The sequence below is a fragment of the Cherax quadricarinatus genome, chromosome 9 (assembly GCF_038502225.1).
Source record: "Cherax quadricarinatus isolate ZL_2023a chromosome 9, ASM3850222v1, whole genome shotgun sequence".
In the NCBI taxonomy this organism is placed as follows: Eukaryota; Metazoa; Arthropoda; class Malacostraca; order Decapoda; family Parastacidae; genus Cherax; species Cherax quadricarinatus.
In genome coordinates this window covers 56989849-57011703 of record NC_091300.1, presented here as the reverse complement: position 1 = coordinate 57011703, position 21855 = coordinate 56989849, and the positions used below count along the sequence as shown (strand labels likewise).

Genomic DNA, 21855 nt, shown 5'->3' with positions numbered 1-21855 from the left:
TCTACCAACCTACTACCACAGGACAGTAGTACATCCCTGGGTGGTTGCTGTCTACCATTCTACTACCACAGGACAGTAGTTCCTCCCTGGATGGTTGACGTCTACCAACCTACTACCACAGGACAGTAGTTCCTCCCTGGGTGGTTGCTGTCTACCAACCTACTACCACAGGACAGTAATTCCTCCCTGGGTGGTTGCTGTCTACCAACCTACTACCACAGGACAGTAGTTCCTCCCTGGGTGGTTGCTGTCTACCAACATACTACCACAGGACAGTAGTACCTCCCTGGGTGGTTGTTGTCTACCAACATACTACCACAGGACAGTATTACCTCCCTGGATGCTTGCTGTCTACCAACCTACTACCACAGGACAGTATTACCTCCCTGGGTGGTTGCTGTCTACCAACCTACTACCACAGGACAGTAGTACCTCCCTGGGTGGTTGTTGTCTACCAACATACTACCACAGGACAGTATTACCTTCCCGGATGGTTGCTGTCTACCAACCTACTACCACAGGACAGTAGTACCTCCCTGGGTGGTTGCTGTCTACCAACCTACTACCACAGGACAGTAGTACCTCCCTGGGTGGTTACTGTCTACCAACCTACTACCACAGGACAGTAGTACCTCCCTGAGTGGTTGCTGTCTACCAACCTACTACAACAGGACAGTAGTACCTCCCTGGGTGGTTGCTGTCTACCAACCTACTACCACAGGACAGTAGTACCTCCCTGGGTGGTTGCTGTCTACCAACCTACTACCACAGGACAGTAGTACCTCCCTGGGTGGTTGCTGTCTACCAACCTACTACCACAGGACAGTAGTACCTCCCTGGGTGGTTGCTGTCTACCAACCTACTACCACAGGACAGTAGTACCTCCCTGGGTGGTTACTGTCTACCAACCTACTACCACAGGACAGTAGTACCTCCCTGAGTGGTTGCTGTCTACCAACCTACTACCACAGGACAGTAGTACCTCCCTGGGTGGTTGCTGTCTACCAACCTACTACCACAGGACAGTAGTACCTTCCTGGGTGGTTGCTGTCTACCAACCTACTACCACAGGACAGTAGTACCTCCCTGGGTGGTTGCTGTCTACCAACCTACTACCACAGGACAGTAGTACCTCCCTGGGTGGTTGCTGTCTACCAACCTACTACCACAGGACAGTAGTACCTCCCTGGGTGGTTGCTGTCTACCAACCTACTACCACAGGACAGTAGTACCTCCCTGGGTGGTTGCTGTCTACCAACCTACTACCACAGGACAGTAGTACCTCCCTGGGTGGTTGCTGTCTACCAACCTACTACCACAGGACAGTAGTACCTCCCTGGGTGGTTGCTGTCTACCAACCTACTACCACAGGACAGTAGTACCTCCCTGGGTGGTTGCTGTCTACCAACCTACTACCACAGGACAGTAGTACCTCCCTGGGTGGTTGCTGTCTACCAACCTACTACCACAGAACAGTAGTACCTCCCTGGGTGGTTGCTGTCTACCAACCTACTACCACAGGACAGTAGTACCTCCCTGGGTGGTTGCTGTCTACCATTCTACTACCACAGGACAGTAGTTCCTCCCTGGATGGTTGACGTCTACCAACCTACTACCACAGGACAGTAGTTCCTCCCTGGGTGGTTGCTGTCTACCAACCTACTACCACAGGACAGTAATTCCTCCCTGGGTGGTTGCTGTCTACCAACCTACTACCACAGGACAGTAGTTCCTCCCTGGGTGGTTGCTGTCTACCAACATACTACCACAGGACAGTAGTACCTCCCTGGGTGGTTGTTGTCTACCAACATACTACCACAGGACAGTATTACCTCCCTGGATGCTTGCTGTCTACCAACCTACTACCACAGGACAGTATTACCTCCCTGGGTGGTTGCTGTCTACCAACCTACTACCACAGGACAGTAGTACCTCCCTGGGTGGTTGTTGTCTACCAACATACTACCACAGGACAGTATTACCTTCCCGGATGGTTGCTGTCTACCAACCTACTACCACAGGACAGTAGTACCTCCCTGGGTGGTTGCTGTCTACCAACCTACTACCACAGGACAGTAGTACCTCCCTGGGTGGTTACTGTCTACCAACCTACTACCACAGGACAGTAGTACCTCCCTGAGTGGTTGCTGTCTACCAACCTACTACAACAGGACAGTAGTACCTCCCTGGGTGGTTGCTGTCTACCAACCTACTACCACAGGACAGTAGTACCTCCCTGGGTGGTTGCTGTCTACCAACCTACTACCACAGGACAGTAGTACCTCCCTGGGTGGTTGCTGTCTACCAACCTACTACCACAGGACAGTAGTACCTCCCTGGGTGGTTGCTGTCTACCAACCTACTACCACAGGACAGTAGTACCTCCCTGGGTGGTTACTGTCTACCAACCTACTACCACAGGACAGTAGTACCTCCCTGAGTGGTTGCTGTCTACCAACCTACTACCACAGGACAGTAGTACCTCCCTGGGTGGTTGCTGTCTACCAACCTACTACCACAGGACAGTAGTACCTTCCTGGGTGGTTGCTGTCTACCAACCTACTACCACAGGACAGTAGTACCTCCCTGGGTGGTTGCTGTCTACCAACCTACTACCACAGGACAGTAGTACCTCCCTGGGTGGTTGCTGTCTACCAACCTACTACCACAGGACAGTAGTACCTCCCTGGGTGGTTGCTGTCTACCAACCTACTACCACAGGACAGTAGTACCTCACTGGGTGGTTGCTGTCTACCAACCTACTACCACAGGACAGTAGTACCTCCCTGGGTGGTTGCTGTCTACCAACCTACTACCACAGGACAGTAGTACCTCCCTGGGTGGTTGCTGTCTACCAACCTACTACCACAGGACAGTAGTACCTCCCTGGGTGGTTGCTGTCTACCAACCTACTACCACAGGACAGTAGTACCTCCCTGGGTGGTTGCTGTCTACCAACCTACTACCACAGAACAGTAGTACCTCCCTGGGTGGTTGCTGTCTACCAACCTACTACCACAGGACAGTAGTACCTCCCTGGGTGGTTGTTGTCTACCAACCTACTACCACAGGACAGTATTACCTCCCTGGGTGGTTGCTGTCTACCAACCTACTACCACAGGACAGTAGTACCTCCCTGGGTGGTTGCTGTCTACCAACATACTACCACAGGACAGTATTACCTTCCTGGATGGTTGCTGTCTACCAACATACTACCACAGGACAGTATTACCTTCCTGGATGGTTGCTATCTACCAACCTACTACCACAGGACGGTATTACCTCCCTGGGTGGTTGTTGTCTACCAACCTACTACCACAGGACAGTAGTACCTCCCTGGGTGGTTGTTGTCTACCAACCTACTACCACAGGACGGTATTACCTCCCTGGGTGGTTGTTGTCTACCAACCTACTACCACAGGACAGTAGTACCTCCCTGGGTGGTTGCTGTCTACAAACCTACAACCACAGGACAGTAGTACCTCCCTGGGTGGTTGCTGTCTACCATCCTACTACCACAGGACAGTAGTACCTCCCTGGGTGGTTGCTGTCTACCAACCTACTACCACAGGACGGTATTACCTCCCTGGGTGGTTGTTGTCTACCAACCTACTACCACAGGACAGTAGTACCTCCCTGGGTGGTTGCTGTCTACCAACCTACAACCACAGGACAGTAGTACCTCCCTGGGTGGTTACTGTCTACCAACCTACTACCACAGGACGGTATTACCTCCCTGGGTGGTTGCTGTCTACCAACCTACTACCACAGGACGGTATTACCTCCCTGGGTGGTTACTGTCTACCAACCTACTACCACAGGACGGTATTACCTCCCTGGGTGGTTGCTGTCTACCAACCTACTACCACAGGACGGTATTACCTCCCTGGGTGGTTGCTGTCTACCAACCTACTACCACAGGACGGTATTACCTCCCTGGCTGGTTACTGTCTACCAACCTACTACCACAGGACGGTATTACCTCCCTGGGTGGTTACTGTCTACCAACCTACTACCACAGGACGGTATTACCTCCCTGGGTGGTTGCTGTCTACCAACCTACTACCACAGGACGGTATTACCTCCCTGGGTGGTTACTGTCTACCAACCTACTACCACAGGACGGTATTACCTCCCTGGGTGGTTACTGTCTACCAACCTACTACCACAGGACGGTATTACCTCCCTGGGTGGTTGCTGTCTACCAACCTACTACCACAGGACGGTATTACCTCCCTGGGTGGTTACTGTCTACCAACCTACTACCACAGGACGGTATTACCTCCCTGGGTGGTTACTGTCTACCAACCTACTACCACAGGACGGTATTACCTCCCTGGGTGGTTGCTGTCTACCAACCTACTACCACAGGACGGTATTACCTCCCTGGGTGGTTACTGTCTACCAACCTACTACCACAGGACGGTATTACCTCCCTGGGTGGTTGCTGTCTACCAACCTACTACCACAGGACGGTATTACCTCCCTGGGTGGTTGCTGTCTACCAACCTACTACCACAGGACGGTATTACCTCCCTGGGTGGTTGCTGTCTACCAACCTACTACCACAGGACGGTATTACCTCCCTGGGTGGTTACTGTCTACCAACCTACTACCACAGGACGGTATTACCTCCCTGGGTGGTTACTGTCTACCAACCTACTACCACAGGACGGTATTACCTCCCTGGGTGGTTGCTGTCTACCAACCTACTACCACAGGACGGTATTACCTCCCTGGGTGGTTGCTGTCTACCAACCTACTACCACAGGACGGTATTACCTCCCTGGGTGGTTGCTGTCTACCAACCTACTACCACAGGACGGTATTACCTCCCTGGGTGGTTACTGTCTACCAACCTACTACCACAGGACGGTATTACCTCCCTGGGTGGTTACTGTCTACCAACCTACTACCACAGGACGGTATTACCTCCCTGGGTGGTTACTGTCTACCAACCTACTACCACAGGACGGTATTACCTCCCTGGGTGGTTACTGTCTACCAACCTACTACCACAGGACGGTATTACCTCCCTGGGTGGTTGCTGTCTACCAACCTACTACCACAGGACGGTATTACCTCCCTGGGTGGTTACTGTCTACCAACCTACTACCACAGGACGGTATTACCTCCCTGGGTGGTTACTGTCTACCAACCTACTACCACAGGACGGTAGTACCTCCCTGGGTGGTTACTGTCTACCAACCTACTACCACAGGACGGTATTACCTCCCTGGGTGGTTACTGTCTACCAACCTACTACCACAGGACGGTATTACGTCCCTGGGTGGTTACTGTCTACCAACCTACTACCACAGGACGGTATTACCTCCCTGGGTGGTTACTGTCTACCAACCTACTACCACAGGACTAACAATAATAATAATAATGACTATTGGGCAATTTAAATATCATATATTACATTACAATAAACATTTTTCATTAATCTTTCTATAACACTTTTTCAGAATTATATAAGAAACATTAATGATCCTGTAAACAATATACTATATACTATCGTAATAAAATAAATTAAGGTGACTGCGAGGTGTAGTAGCCACGCGGGTCACCACACCGGCCTGAATTCCTTCAATAAATATTACTCACCTCTCACCTTAAAACTTTGAATATTTTAACGTGAGTAATGAATGTACTGTATATGCATTTTACTTTTTTTTTATTTTTTTTATGCGTAATTCTATTGCTAAGTTAATATATGACAGTAGAAACATGTTATCAGGCATTTACATGCATTTACTTGTGAAAAAAAACAGGCGATTCGGTATTCGGCAGTAACATGCAACCTATCCTGCTGTATAAATGGGGCCCCCTTGTGCATATCACAATCGTATGTATATATATGTATATATATATATATATATATATATATATATATATATATATATATATATATATATATATATATATATATATATATATATATATATATATATATATATTTGTGTGTGTGTGTGTGTGTGTGTGTGTGTGTGTGTGTGTGTGTGTGTGTGTGTGTGTGTGTGTGTGTGTGTGTGTATGCAATAAGATCACAGTAAACAGGTGATTTTAAAATATGCAAAACAACCACTGTGAAAGATTAGTGAAATTCCAAGCGCTTTCGTGACTACTCACATTGTCAAGGAACTATGAAAGTAATACATCAAAGGAAGGCAATTAAAGGGCTTAGACCACACCTCACAGTCAACTCCCACAACAAAGAAACACCTGACGCGGGACAATACCGGACTCATAAGAAAATAGGAATACTGCAGTAGGTCCGCTGGTCCAACTAGACAGGTCCTCACGCCAACAAATCATTCTACTCAAGAATTTAGTTGATAAATTAAGCTCCTTGACTGACTTAAATGATTTTAACATGGTTAGTTTTGATGTTACTTCCTTGTTTACGAAAGTTCCTGTTGATGATTTATTAAGTTTCTTATCTGAAGAACTCGTTAATTATGATTTACCATTACCAGTTCCTACCATCATTAAACTTATTAAACTTTGCATTATTGATGCAAAATTTGTATTTAATGATAAGTTTTACACTCAGAAATTTGGTATGGCAATGGGGAATCCTCTTTCACCTGTTCTTAGTAACCTATACATGGAATTTTTTTAAACAAGATTGCTTAACACAATCCTCCCTAATAGAGCAAAATGGCTCAGATATGTCGATGATATTTTATGTCTTATGCCCAAGAATGTAGATATACACCATTTCCTTGGCAAATTAAATAGCTTAGCCCATTCTATAAACTTTACTGTTGAGTTTGAGGAAAATAACTCATTGCCTTTTCTAGATGTTTTAATTATTAAGAGTAATAATGAATTCAAATTTAAAATTTACAGAAAACCTACAAATAACTGTTCCTATGTCCACTATTATTCTTTACATCAAGATAGAGTTAAACTGTTTATTTTCTCATCAATGTTTTTGAGAGCTTTACGTATTTGTAGTCCAGAGTTCATAGATGAAGAAATATCCAAAATTTATGAAATAGCCAATGATCTGAAATACCCGTGAAATGTAATTGATAAATCATTTAAAATTGCTAGAAATACTTTTAACAACCCAAAAAGGGACAACCAACTTTATTCAACTAAAAATATGTTGGTTCTCCCTTACCATGAAAACTTGGTTGATAAGCCTTAAGACTTTTAATATTAAAGTTGGATTTAAAAATCTTGATATAGTAAAAAAACTTTTGATAAAAAATTCCCCCCAAAATGCTGATGGATGTGTCTATAAGATTCCTTGTAAAATTTGCGATAAAGTTTATTACGGTCAAACTTTTAAAAGTCTCGAACTTAGATTAAAACAACATAAATATAGCATTAGAACTGGACAAAATTCCAATGCTCTATTTATTCATGTGAGAGATTTTAACCATCCAATTGATTTTGAAAAAGTTGAGAAAGTTGTATCAACAAAGTCCATGGTCGACAGTAATATAATTGAATCTTGTTTCATAAAAAGCAGTTTTGAAAATAAGATGAATATTTCCTTAGGTTTGTATAAATTAGATTCATTTATAATTAATAAAATTTGGTTAGAGTTTAATAATACATTGGACAAATAATAAACCTTATTTCTTGGGTAGAATGATTTGTTGGTGGGATGTCGTGAGGACCTGTCTAGTTGGACCAGCGGACCTACTCCAGTGCTCCTCTTTTCTTATGAGTCCGGTATTGTCCCGCGTCAGGTGTTTCTTTGTTGTGGGAGTTGACTGTGAGGTGTGGTCTAAGCCCTTTAATTGCCTTCCTTTGATGTATTACTTTCATAGTTCCTTGACGATGTGATTAGTCACGAAAGCGCTTGGAATTTCACTACTCTTTCACAGTGGTTGTTTTGCATATATATATATATATATATATATATATATATATATATATATATATATATATATATATATATATATATATATATATATATATATATATAATGTATATATATATATATACATATCATTACATTACATTTCACGGGTATATATATATATATATATACACGTCAAGTATATATATATATATATATATATACTTGACGTGCTGTTGGAGTGTGAGCAAAGTAACATTTATGAAGGGATTCAGGGAAACCGGCAGGCCGGACTTGAGTCCTGGAGATGGGAAGTACAGTGCCTGCACTCTGAAGGAGGGGTGTTAATGTTGCAGTTTAAAAAACAACAACTGTAGTGTAAAGCACCCTTCTGGCAAGACAGTGATGGAGTGAATGATGGTGAAAGTTTTTCTTTTTAGGGCCACCCTGCCTTGGTGGGAATCGGCCGGTGTGATAATAAAAAAAAATAAAATATATATATATATATATATATATATATATATATATATATATATATATATATATATATATATATATATATATATATATATATATATATATATATATGTGTGTGTGTGTGTGTGTGTGTGTGTGTGTGTGTGTGTGTGTATATATCCCGTCACAATAGATTACAAGAAATTTTGTGAAGTGGCTGATGCTGAAAAGCTCTGTTCCACAAGGCACAGTACTCGCTCCCATCTTGTTTCTCATCCTCATATCCGACATAGACAAGGATGTCAGCCACAGCACCGTGTCTTCCTTTGCAGATGACACCCGAATCCGAATGACAGTGTCTTCCATTGCAGACACTGCAAGGCTCCAGGCGGACATCAACAAAATCATTCAATGGACTGCAGAAAACAATATGAAGTTCAACGATGAGAAATTTCAATTACCCCGTTATGGTAAACATGAGGAAATTAAAACTTCATCAGAGTACAAAACAAATTCCGGCCACAAAATAGAGCGAGAAACCAACGTCAAAGACCTGGGAATGATCATGTCGGAGGATCTCACCTTCAAGGACCAAAACATTGTATCAATCGCATCTGCTAGAAAAATGACAGGATGGATAATGAGAACCTTCAAAACTAGGGATGCCAAGCCCATGATGGAACTCTTCAGGTCGCTTGTTCTATCTAGGCTGGAATATTGCTGCACACTAACAGCACCTTTCAAGGCAGGTGAAATTGCTGACCTAGAAAATGTACAGAGAACCTTCACGGCGCGCATAACGGAGATAAAACACCTCAATTACTGGGAGCACTTGAAGTTCCTGAACCTGTACTACCTGGAACGCAGGCGAGAGATATACATGATTATATACACCTGGAAAATCCTAGAGGGACTAGTACCGAACTTGCACACGAAAATCACTCACAACGAAAGCAAAAGACTCGGCAGACGATGCAACATCCCCTCAATGAAAAGCAGGAGTGCCATTAGCACGTTAAGAGACTATACAATAAGTGTCAGGGGCCCCTGACTGTTCAACTGCCTCTCAACATACATAACAATAGACATACCAATAGACCCTTGGCTGTCTTCAAGCAGGCACTGGACAAGCACCTATAGTCGGTACCTGACCAGCCGGGCTGTGGCTCGTACGTTGGATTGCATGCAGCCAGCAGTAACAGCCTGGTTGATCAGGCTCTGATCCACCATGAGGCTTGGTCACAGACCTGGCCGCGGGGGCGTTGACCCCCGGAACTCTCTCTAGGTCTCCAGGTAAACTCCAGGCAAGGCTTGACGTTATTAGATTATATATAATTCCATGTTTGTGGAAAATTAATTTCTCAAAGGGGTAGTACGATGCTGAATACATAACTAGGAATAATCAGTGAGCTTGCATCATTGCACTCCATCTTTTGCAACCTCTCGGTAAATAAATGGACAAACACGTTACCTAATAATGTTAAATTAGCCCATCTCTCTTACCAGTCCCAGTCATCAACACTCCTTCCAGGGATCAATGAACGGGTCATCATCTTAGACAAGTATGAAGACTAAGTTTCCTGACGAAGAATATTCATACACATATATACAAAATGAGTATATTACTATTGTATAATAAAGCAGTAAATACCACCCTTAGCTGTGACCTGTCACTCCCCAGCAAAAGAGCAAATGGGACACTGATTGCCGGACGGCAATCATTCACTCTGCAGCCATGTTGCTGTATAATGATGATGCTACTACTATTAATAATAAAAATTATTATTATTATTATTATTATTATTATTATTATTATTATTATTATTATTATTATTATTTGTATATTGGTATAGGGTAGCGTTAAACCCATGGGGATCATATAGCACTCGGAAAATGGGAAGATATAAGGTTCGATCTAAGGTAGGGGAGGCTAGGTCAAATTTCTTGGATCGAGGGGACCTTCACCGGTATCAAGGATGTTGCATACTGTAAAGTCATTAGCAGTACCTCCACTTTCCCTTCACTTGCCTGAAGGAGTCATTGAACGGGTTATTAACTGAGACACTTCTCAGGGCGCCGTTTCCTGACGAGGATATGCATTGATACATTACATATACAAGAACAATTTCCAGCTTGATGAAACATATAGGTTCATTTTGTGATTTCCTTTCTTGGTCACTCAAAGCATTCAGTTGAGCACGGGTGGCCAATGGTTGCTTCTGCCATGGTCCACCACGGAGCCCTCGGCTACTCTAATTTCACACGTGTTCTTAAACATTTATTTATTTATTTATTTTAAATTTGAGCACACATACAGAGGTACAAAAAAATACAGATAAGAGCAGTATGCCAAAGCCACTTATACTATGCATAGCATTACGGGCTGGCTTAGAATTAACTTAAGATTAACTAAGCAATGATGAAGTCAGTGATAAAACATTAATGTAAACAGATTACTATAAAGCACAAGTGAGTATTACAAAGACAGGTCATATGGTTGCATTCAGTCATATGAAGGATTCTGTTAGGTAGTGTATTTAAAAAATAATAAAGTTAGATTCGGTTTTAGGTTTAACATTTATGTGATATAATTGTGAGAAACATTTAAGATATACAATTTATAAGGTTCAGTTATTCAGTATTTATTTGGTTTTGGGTGAGTAAGTGATCTTTGAGTAGAGACTTGAATTTATAAACAGGTAGTGTTTCTTTTATATTTACAGGTAATGAATTCCAGATTTTAGGGCCTTTTATGTGCATTGAGTTTTTGCATAGTGTGAGATGAACACGAGGAACATCAAAGAGTGATCTGTGCCTTGTGTTATGGTCATGTGTTCTGTTGAGGTTGGCAAGGAGATGTTTGAGGGGAGGGTTAATATCAGAGTTAAGTGTTCTATGTATGTAATAGGTGCAGTAATAAGTATGGATGTTTTGTATGGTGAGTAGGTTTAGTGTATTGAATATTGGTGGAGTGTGCTGCCTGTAGTGAGAATTTGTTATCATTCTAACTGCAGCCTTTTGTTGGGTAATTAGTGGTCTGAGATGGTTAATTGTTGTTGAGCCCCATGCACAAATTCCATAGGTGAGATAGGGGTAAATAAGAGAGTGATATAGGGCCAGGAGGGCTGACTGTGGAACATAGTACCGTATCTTCGATAGTATGCCTAGTAAGGCCTAAGTAAGAGGAGGGGGGGGGGGGCACTACTGAATCTTACGATTTTTTCTCTGACGATTAGGAAAACAAAAAAAAATCATCTGTAAGAAAGGAAATCTCACATTTAAGCTACACCTTGTTCATGTTTGTGTTAGTTTCTTTACTTCGGCTGCTTACCTTTCATTTAGTTTCACTCAAAATATGTTCAGTATCTGATGATACATGTTTTGTGTCTGATGAAACGTGTCTCACCCATGTTGGAAATGTGTCTCACTACTACCTCAAACGTAATTATTACCTGAGGAACACCTGATCCATGCTAGTGAGGGATAGGCCTAGATGTCGAATACCGAGCTGCTCCTTACGGCTGGTGAGGGCGTCGAGGAGTTGGGCGTACTGGGCTGTGGTGGGTGGGAGTTTGAAGGTGACCTCACTGCCCTGCGCTGAGCGGAGGATAGCTGAGGGCAGGTGCTGGTTCACCTCCCTCCTCACTTCCCTCACCTTGCTGCCTTCAGACAATATCACCGTCAGGGTGTAGCCATCACCTGCACACACGAACCAGGACGATATTGACGATACGTCAAATAAGTACAATATTTTAGTAGTAGGGAAGGCGGCTGTATGGCTCGGAAGTAACACCTAGGTGTTACTTCCGGTTTCCTACTTCCTACCCCTACATATGTGCAACATCTGGGTATCTTTATTGTAGACGTTTCGCCATCCAGTGGCTTTATCAATACAAATTCTAGGACATAACTTGAAGACAGTAGGACTATATACAGAAGATGAGGTAATCAGTCCCTCAACCTTGGAGTAGGTGTGAAGAGCACCGTAGTCTTGGAGATTCTGAAGCAGAAGAAAGGAGCCTGGCGCTTATATAGTAACGTCAGGTGTAGCCTACCAGTGACTATGCCCTCGTCTGCTACACCTGACGTTACTATATAAGCGCCAGGCTCCTTTCTTCTGCTTCAGAATCTCCAAGACTACGGTGCTCTTCACACCTACTCCAAGGTTGAGGGACTGATTACCTCATCTTCTGTATATAGTCCTACTGTCTTCAAGTTATGTCCTAGAATTTGTATTGATAAAGCCACTGGATGGCGAAACGTCTACAATAAAGATACCCAGATGTTGCACATATGTCTTAATTTCATCTTGTCGGTATTATACACCATTCTTGTACCCCTACATAGATGTGAAATTTCACACCTTTATGCTAATGGCACTGACCTCACCCTCGACCACCTCGCCCGCGCCCCCCACGCCACCCACGCCCCCCCGAGCCCCCCCACACCCCCACGCCCCCGCCCGCGCGCCCGCCCGCGCGCCCACCCGCGACCGCCCCCACTCGCGCGGCCCCTGCAGCGCCTTCTGCAGCGTCGTCCGGATCGTCCCCACTCCCCGAATTTTTTTCCGATTTTTTTCGATTTTTTTTAATTTCATTTTCTTGTGCTCTCCATCTCCTTGGATCAACACACTCCCCCACACCTAGCACCATCCACTTCTACCCTCTATGTCTAAATATTCCTGCTCTACTTCCTCGGATCAAGACCTCCCTCTCCATCCCCCCAAATATTTTTTATTTTTTTTCGGTTTTCTTGCAATCTCTAACTCCTCGGATCAACACCTCTCTCTCACCCACACCTCCCACTTCCACCCCCATCCCAAAATCCCTGCTTCACCTCCTCGGATCAAGATCACCTATTTAACTATTTAACTATTTCATCAGAAAAAGTCACCACAACACTTACAACTTATAACCACTTTTCGATAAATTCACTAGTCACAATTTTACATATTACGAAGTTAATACACACACACACACACACACATACACACACACACACACACACACACACGCACATGCACGCACACACACACACACACACACACACACACACACACACACGCACATGCACGCACACACATACCTTTTCTCAATAACTGTTAACAAATGTTCTCTCATCAACATCCTTTAACCCACTTCAGAACAACCCCAGATTACTTTGAGCACCATCAAAACATTCTCATACATCATTTGAAGACGGCCAAATCAAAACTGAATACTCCCAGAACACCTTCAGAAATACTCTTGCACATCATTTGAACACCTTTGAATAGTCTCAAACACCATTTGAGTACTCCCAAATACACCACTGAATACTACCAAAACACCACCAAAATCACCATAAATTAAGATCAACATCGCCATCTAACACCCATTTTCACACAAATCCCCTCAAATCACTGTAACCAAGACGATTACCAATTTCTATGATTACACTCACCTCCAACTAAGACATAACATGTGCGCAAAAAACAAGAACACAACAGGATCACCTCTTTTAGGCATCTCTAGTTCGACAACAGCACCCACGACACAACACCCACATCCCACAACACCCATAGCCCACAACACCCACAACAACCCACAACTTATAACCTCTTTTCAGCATCTCTAGTTCGACAACAACACCCACAGCACTCACAACCCACAACGTCCCACAACCCACAACACCCACAACAACAACCCACAACTTATAACATCTTTTTTGGTATCTCTAGTTCGACAACAATACCCACAATCTTCATCACATACCATTTTATTCACAATGTTTCCTCTTTCGATACAAATTTTTCCCCTTCTTTTTACTAAATCTTAAATGTAACGCACATTCCCCCCTACAATCACTAAAATTCTAATAAAATCCTCTCCATACCCATCTCCTTGTATCCACATAGATTAATATTATACTCACAACAACTAATCATCTCACTACACAACTACTGCGGCATGTTTCTACAACCTCCAAGTCCCAGGTATTGGGGATTCACCCTCCATTCTTTTCCAATGTATCATAACTTTTAACTTCTATAATTTCTTTTAAAATATTCAAACATTTCCTTTATTTTCAGTAAAATCCCCAATATTTCATTAAATTTCTAATGCAACCCTCCCCATACCCCTCTCCATCTCACCCACATTTCTTCACATCCACTCACCCATCTCCCAACACTCCTCTTCAGAACACACAAAAATCACATTTCAAATCCACAAATCCATCTCATCACCCATCTCAAATCCACTAAAATCACTGTAACCATGATATTCACCAAATTATATGACCACCTAACACACACACACACACACACACACACACACACACACACACACACACACACACACACACACACACACACACACACACCACACTTTACTTTGAACACCTTCAAAACACTCTCATACATCATCATTTGAAGACCACCTTTTCTCAGTATTTCTTAAGAAATATTCTCTCATGAACAACCTTTATCATCTCACTACAGAACAACCCTAGATTACTTTGAACACCATCAAAACACTCATAAATCATTTGAATACTCACAAAAACACCATAGAACATTTCCAGAGAACACTGAAACACTTCCAAATTACATTAGAACATTTCCAAGACATCGTTGGAACACTTTCAAAATATCATTTTGAGTACTCCCAAATAAGATTTGAAATCTCTAATTCATCTACACTTACACATTTCATTAACCGAAATTACAACTCTCCAGACTGTACAACATTATCACAAAAACTAACTCATACACTTATGTCATGAGACATTTACCAAAACTAACACACACACACACACACACACACACACACACACACACACCGCAATTTACTTTGAACAACACCAAAAACACCATCAATTACCTTTGAATACTCCAAAAACATAATTTGAATACATTCAAAAACATCATCAAACTCCTTTGAATATTCCCAAAACATCTCTGAATACTACCAAAACAGCACTGAATACTGCCCAAACACCACTAAAAATCACCAGAAACTAAGATCAACACCACCACCTATCACCCATTTTATGGAAATCCCCTCAAATCACTATAACCAAGACGATCCCACTCACCTCAGACTATTAAATAACATGAGCGCAAAAAAAAAATTCTCATAAATCATTTTGAATAGTCTCAAACACCTTTGAACATTTCAAAACAACACTGAAAAACTTAAAAAGGATCACCACCAACTGAAAACATCATGTACACACACAAAAAAAAAACTAAGACATCCATCAACTAACATCCATGATCACTCACTTCAAAGCCACCAAGATCGCAGAAAACACTCATTTTTATAAATATTCACACAAAAATCACAATCACCAACTCCTTACAATATTTGCCAATATCTAATACACTCACCTCACTACCACAACACATGCCGGCACAGATAGTGACACCTCCCATGACGTCACACTCCAACCTGTGTTTACTTGGTGATCAGTAACGTCACACCCAAACACCTTGTTTCAACCTGTTATATCTCCAATATCTAAGATCACCACAATCAAGACGGTTACCAAATTCTATAACCCCACCACTAAGATCACTAAAACAAAACACATTTTTGTGCGCATTCTCTTAAAACATCATAACCAAGATCACTAAAAACTAAGATTGTTTACGTCAAGATCACGAAAACTATCTATACTTTTACTAAGATCACATAACATTTTGTCTTCTCTAACTCACCCACCAATTTACATTCTCATTCACCCTTACACATTTCATTAACCGATATTACATCTCATCCACCAAACTCCTCCCTCATTCTCCAGACTTTACAACATTAGCACAAAAAAAAAAAAATATCATACACTTACCTTGAACCAACTTTGAACAACACCAAAATACCACTGAACATCTTCAAAATACTCTGCACATCATTTGAACACCTTCAAAAACACCATCAAACACCTTCGAATACTCCCAAAACACCACTGATTACTACCAAATCACCACTGAATACTGCCAAAACATCATCAAAATCACCAGAAACTAAGATCAGCATCACCAGCTAACACTCATTTTATAGAAATCCCCTCAAATCACTATAACCAAGAACTCCCTCCCCATCCCCTCTCCCCTATGAGCGCAAAAAAAAAAAAATCATGAACACAAACCTAATACACCTAATTCTGGTGATTTTGATGGTGTTCTGGCAGTATTCAGTGGTGATTTGGTAGTAATCAGTGGTGTTTTGGAAGTATTCGAAGATGTTTGATGGTGTTTTTGAAGGTGTTCAGATGTGCAGAGTATTATGAAGATGTTCAGTGGTGTTTTGGTGTTGTTCAAAGTTGGTTCAAAGATAATCTGTGTGTTAGTTATGGTAATGTCTCATGTCATAAGTGTGTGAGATAGTTTTTTTTTTGTGCTAATGTTGTAAAGTCTTGAGAATGAGGGAGAAGTTTGGTGGATGAGATGTAACATCGGTTAATGAAATGTGTAAGTGTGAATGAGAATGTAAATTGGTGGGTGAGTTAGAGAAGACAAAATGTTATGTGATCTTAGCAAAAGTATACATTGTTTTAGTGATCGTGACGTAAGCAAACTTAGTTTTTAGCGATCTTGGTTATGATGTTTTAAGAGAATGTGTACAAAATGTGTTTTGTTTTAGTGATCTTAGTGGTGGGGTTATAGAATTTGGTAACCGTCTTGACTGTGGTGATCTTAGATATTGGAGATATAACATGTTGAAACAAGGTGTATGGGTGTGACGTTACTGATCACCAAGTAAACACAGGTTGGAGTGTGACGTCATGGGAGGTGTCCCTATCTGTGCCGGCATGTGTTGGTGGTAGTGAGGTGAGTGTATTAGATATTGGCAAATATTATAAGGAGTTGGTGATTGTGATTTTTGTGTGAATATTTATAAAAATGAGTGTTTTCTGCGATCTTGGTGGCTTTGAGGTGAGTGATCATGGATGTTAGTTGATGGATGTTAGTTGATGGATGTCAGTTGGTGGTGATCCTGTTTTAAGTTTTTCAGTGTTGTTTTGAAATGTTCAAAGGTGTTTGAGACTATTCAAATGATTTATGAGAATTTTTTTTTTTTTGCGCTCATGTTATTTAATAGTCTGAGGTGAGTGGGATCGTCTTGGTTATAATGATTTGAGGGGATTTCCATAAAATGGGTGATAGTTGGTGGTGTTGATCTTAGTTTCTGGTGATTTTTAGTGGTGTTTGGGCAGTATTCAGTGCTGTTTTGGTAGTATTCAGAGATGTTTTGGGAGTATTCAAAGGAGTTTGATGATGTTTTTAAATGTGTTCAAATGATGTTTTTGGAGTATTCAAAGGTAATTTGATGGTGTTTTTGGTGTTGTTCAAAGTAAATTGTGGTGTGTGTGTGTGTGTGTGTGTTAGTTTTGGTAAATGTTTTTTTATTATTATTATCACACTGGCCGATTCCCACCAAGGCAGGGTGGCCCGAAAAAGAAAAACTTTCACCATCATTCACTCCATCACCAACCTCTGCAACTTCTCTTCAGAATCACCCAAGAGCACAGTGTCATCAGCAAAGAGCAACTGTGACAACTCCCACTTTATGTGTGATTCTTTATCTTTTAACTCCACGCCTCTTGCCAAGACCCTCGCATTTACTTCTCTTACAACCCCATCTATAAATATATTAAACAACCACGGTGACATCACACATCCTTGTCTAAGGCCTACTTTTACTGGGAAATAATTTCCCTCTTTCCTATGTACTCTAACTTGAGCCTCATTATCCTCATAAAAAGTCTTCACTGCTTTCAGTAACCTACCTCATACACCATACATCTGCAACATCTGCCACAATGCCCCCTATCCACCTTGTCATACGCCTTTTCCAAATCCATAAATGTCACAAAAACCTCTTTAGGCTTATCTAAATACTGTTCACTTATATGTTTCACTGTAAACACCTGGTCCACACATCCCCTACCTTTCCTAAAGCCTCCTTGTTCATCTGCTTACTATTACTCTGTCTTACTATTAATTCTTTCAATAATAACTCTACCAAACACTTTACCAGGTATACTCAACAGACTTATCCCCCTATATTTTTTGCACTCTCTTTTGTCCTCTTTGCCTTTATACAAAGGAACTATGCATAGTCTCTGCCAATCCCTAGGTACCTTACCCTTTTCCATACATTTATTAAATAATAGCACCAACCACTCCAAAACTATATCCCCACCTGCTTTTAACATTTCTATCTTTATCCCATCAATCCCAGCTGCCTTACCCCCTTTCATTTTACCTACTGCCTCACGAACTTCCCCCACACTCACAACTGGCTCTTCCTCACTCCTACAAGATGTTATTCCTCCTTGCCCTATACACGAAATCACAGCTTCCCTATCTTCATCAACGTTCAACAAAACATTCCCTCCATCTTCCCAATACCTCTAACTCTCCATTTAATAACTCTCCTCTCCTATTTTTAACTGACAAATCCATTTGTTCTCTAGGCTTCCTTAACTTGTTAATCTCACTCCAAAACTTTTTCTTATTTTCAACAAAATTTGTTGATAACATCTCACCCACTCTCTCATTTGCTCTCTTTTTACATTGCTTCACCACTCTCTTAACCTCTCTCTTTTTCTCCATATACTCTTCCCTCCTTGCATCACTTCTACTTTGTAAAAACTTACTACTCTCTTTACATCATCATTCCACCAATCGCTCCTCTTCCCTCCCGCACCCACTTTCCTGTAACCACAAACTTCTGCTGAACACTCTAAAGCTACATTTTTAAACCTACCCCATACCTCTTCGACCCCATCGCCTATGCTCTCATTAGCCCATCTATCCTCCAATAGTTGTTTGTATCTTACCCTAACTGCCTCCTCTTTTAGTTTATAAACCTTCACCTCTCTCTTCCCTGATGCTTCTATTCTCCTTGTATCCCATCTACCTTTTACTCTCAGTGTAGCTGCAACTAGAAAGTGATCTGATATATCTGTGGCCCCTCTATAAACATGTACATCCTGAAATCTACTCAGCAGTCTTTTATCTACCAATACATAATCCAACAAACTACTGTCATTTCGCCCTACATCATATCTTGTATACTTATTTATCCTCTTTTTCTTAAAATATGTATTACCTATAACTAAACTCCTTTCTATATAAAGTTCAGTCAAAGGGCTCCCATTATTATTTACACCTGGCACCCCAAACTTACCTACCACACCCTCTCTAAAAGTTTCTCCTACTTTAGCATTCAGGTCCACTACCACAATTACTCTCTCACTTGGTTCAAAGGCTCCTATACATTCACTTAACATCTCCCAAAATCACTCTCTGTCTGCTCTACATTCCTCTCTTCTCCAGGTGCATACACGCTTATTATAACCCACTTTTCGCATCCAACCTTTACTTTAATCCATATAATCCATGAATTTACACATTCACATTCTCTTTTCTCCTTCCATAACTGATCCTTCAACATTATTGCTACCCCTTCCTTAGCTCTAACTCTCTCAAATACTCCAGATTTAATCCCATTTATTTCCCCCCACCGAAACTCCCCTACCCCCTTCAGCTTTGTTTCGCTTAGGGCCAGGACATCCAACTTCTTTTTATTCATAACATCAGCAATCATCTGTTTCTTGTCATCCGCACTACATCCACGCACCTTCAAGCATCCCAGTTTTATAAAGTTTTTCTTCTCTTTTTTAGTAAATGTCTACAGGAGAAGGGGTTACTAGCCCATTGCTCCCGGCATTTTAGTCGCCTCATACGACACGCATGGCTTACGGAGGAAAGATTCTTTTCCACTTCCCCATGGACAATAGAAGAATTAAAGAAGAACAAGAGCTATTTAGAAAAAGAAGAAAAAACCTAGATGTATGTATATATATATATATATGCGTATGCGTGTCTGTGAAGTGTTTACCTGGAGAGAGTTCCGGGGGTCAACGCCCCCGCGGCCCGGTCTGTGACCAGGCCTCCTGGTGGATCAGAGCCTGATCAACCAGGCTGTTGCTGCTGGCAGCACGCAAACCAACGTACGAGCCACAGCCCGGCTGGTCAGGAACCGACTTTAGGTGCTTGTCCAGTGCCAGCTTGAAGACTGCCAGGGGTCTGTTGGTAATCCCCCTTATATATGCTGGGAGGCAGTTGAACAGTCTCGGGCCCCTGACACTTATTGTATGGTCTCTTAACGTGCTAGTGACACCCCTGCTTTTCATTGGGGGGATGTTGCATCGTCTGCCAAGTCTTTTGCTTTCGTAGTGAGTGATTTTCGTGTGCAAGTTCGGTACTAGTCCCTCTAGGATTTTCCAGGTGTATATAATCATGTATCTCTCCCGCCTGCGTTCCAGGGAATACAGGTTTAGGAACCTCAAGCACTCCCAGTAATTGAGGTGTTTTATCTCCGTTATGCGTGCCGTGAAGGTTCTCTGTACGTTTTCTAGGTCAGCAGTGTGACCAAAGTGTAAGTTTGAGTAGCAAGATATCCCTGTTATCTAGCGTGTTTATGAGACAGAAAAAGACACCAGCAATCCTACCATCATGTAAAACAGTTACAGGTTTTTGTTTCACAGTCATCTGGCAGGACGGTAGTACTTCCCTGGGTGGTTGCTGTCTACCAACCTGTCTCATGACATAAGTGTATGAGTTAGTTTTTGTGATAATGTTGTACAGTCTGGAGAGTTGTAATTTCGGTTAATGAAATGTGTAAGTGTAGATGAATTAGAGATTTCAAATCTTATTTGGGAGTATTCAAAATGATATTTTGGAAGTGTTCCAACGATGTCTTGGAAATGTTCTAATGTAATTTGGAAGTGTTTCAGTGTTCTCTGGAAATGTTCTATGGTGTTTTTGTGAGTATTCAAATGATTTATGAAAGTGTTTTGATGGTGTTCAAAGTAATCTAGGGTTGTTCTGTAGTGAGGTGATAAAGGTTGTTCATGAGAGAATATTTCTTAAGAAATACTGAGAAAAGGTGGTCTTCAAATGATGATGTATGAGAGTGTTTTGAAGGTGTTCAAAGTAAAGTGTGGTGTCTGTGTTAGGTGGACATTGAATTTGGTGAATATCTTGGTTACAATGATTTTAGTGGATTTGAGATGGGTGATGAGATGGATTTGTGGATGTGAAATGTAATTTTTGTGTGTTCAGAAGAGGAGTGTTGGGAGATGGGTGAGTGGATGTGAAGAAATGTGGGTGAGATGGAGAGGGGTATGGGGAGGGTTGCATTAGAAATTTAATGAAATATTGGGGATTTTACTGAAAATAAAGGAAAAGTATGTATATTTTAAAAGAAATTATAGAAGTTAAAAGTTATGATACATTGGAAAAGAATGGAGGTTGAATCCCCAATACCTGGGACTTGGAGGTTGTAGAAACATGCCGCAGTGTTGTGTAGTGAGATGATTAGTTGTTGTGAGTATAATGTTAATCTATGTGGATAAAAGGAGATGGGTATGGAGAGGATTTTATTAGAATTTTAGTGATTGTAGGGGGGAATGTGCGTTACATTTAAGATTTAGTAAAAAGAAGGAGAAAAATTTGTATCGAAAGAGGAAACATTGTGAATAAAATGGTAAGTGGGTATTGTTGTCGAACTAGAGAT

The 21855-nt window shown here is 41.8% G+C and overlaps 1 protein-coding gene across 1 annotated transcript in view; it reads right to left on the bottom strand.

The window, feature by feature from the left end:
• Positions 1–21855, bottom strand: part of LOC128686029 (phospholipid-transporting ATPase ABCA3) — a gene marked incomplete at its 3' end in the record, with an annotated part of 363040 nt that overhangs the window by 146805 nt on the left and 194380 nt on the right. The window contains 1 exon segment of the mRNA XM_070083443.1: positions 11734–11980. Coding sequence (XP_069939544.1) covers positions 11734–11980 — 247 coding nt within the window.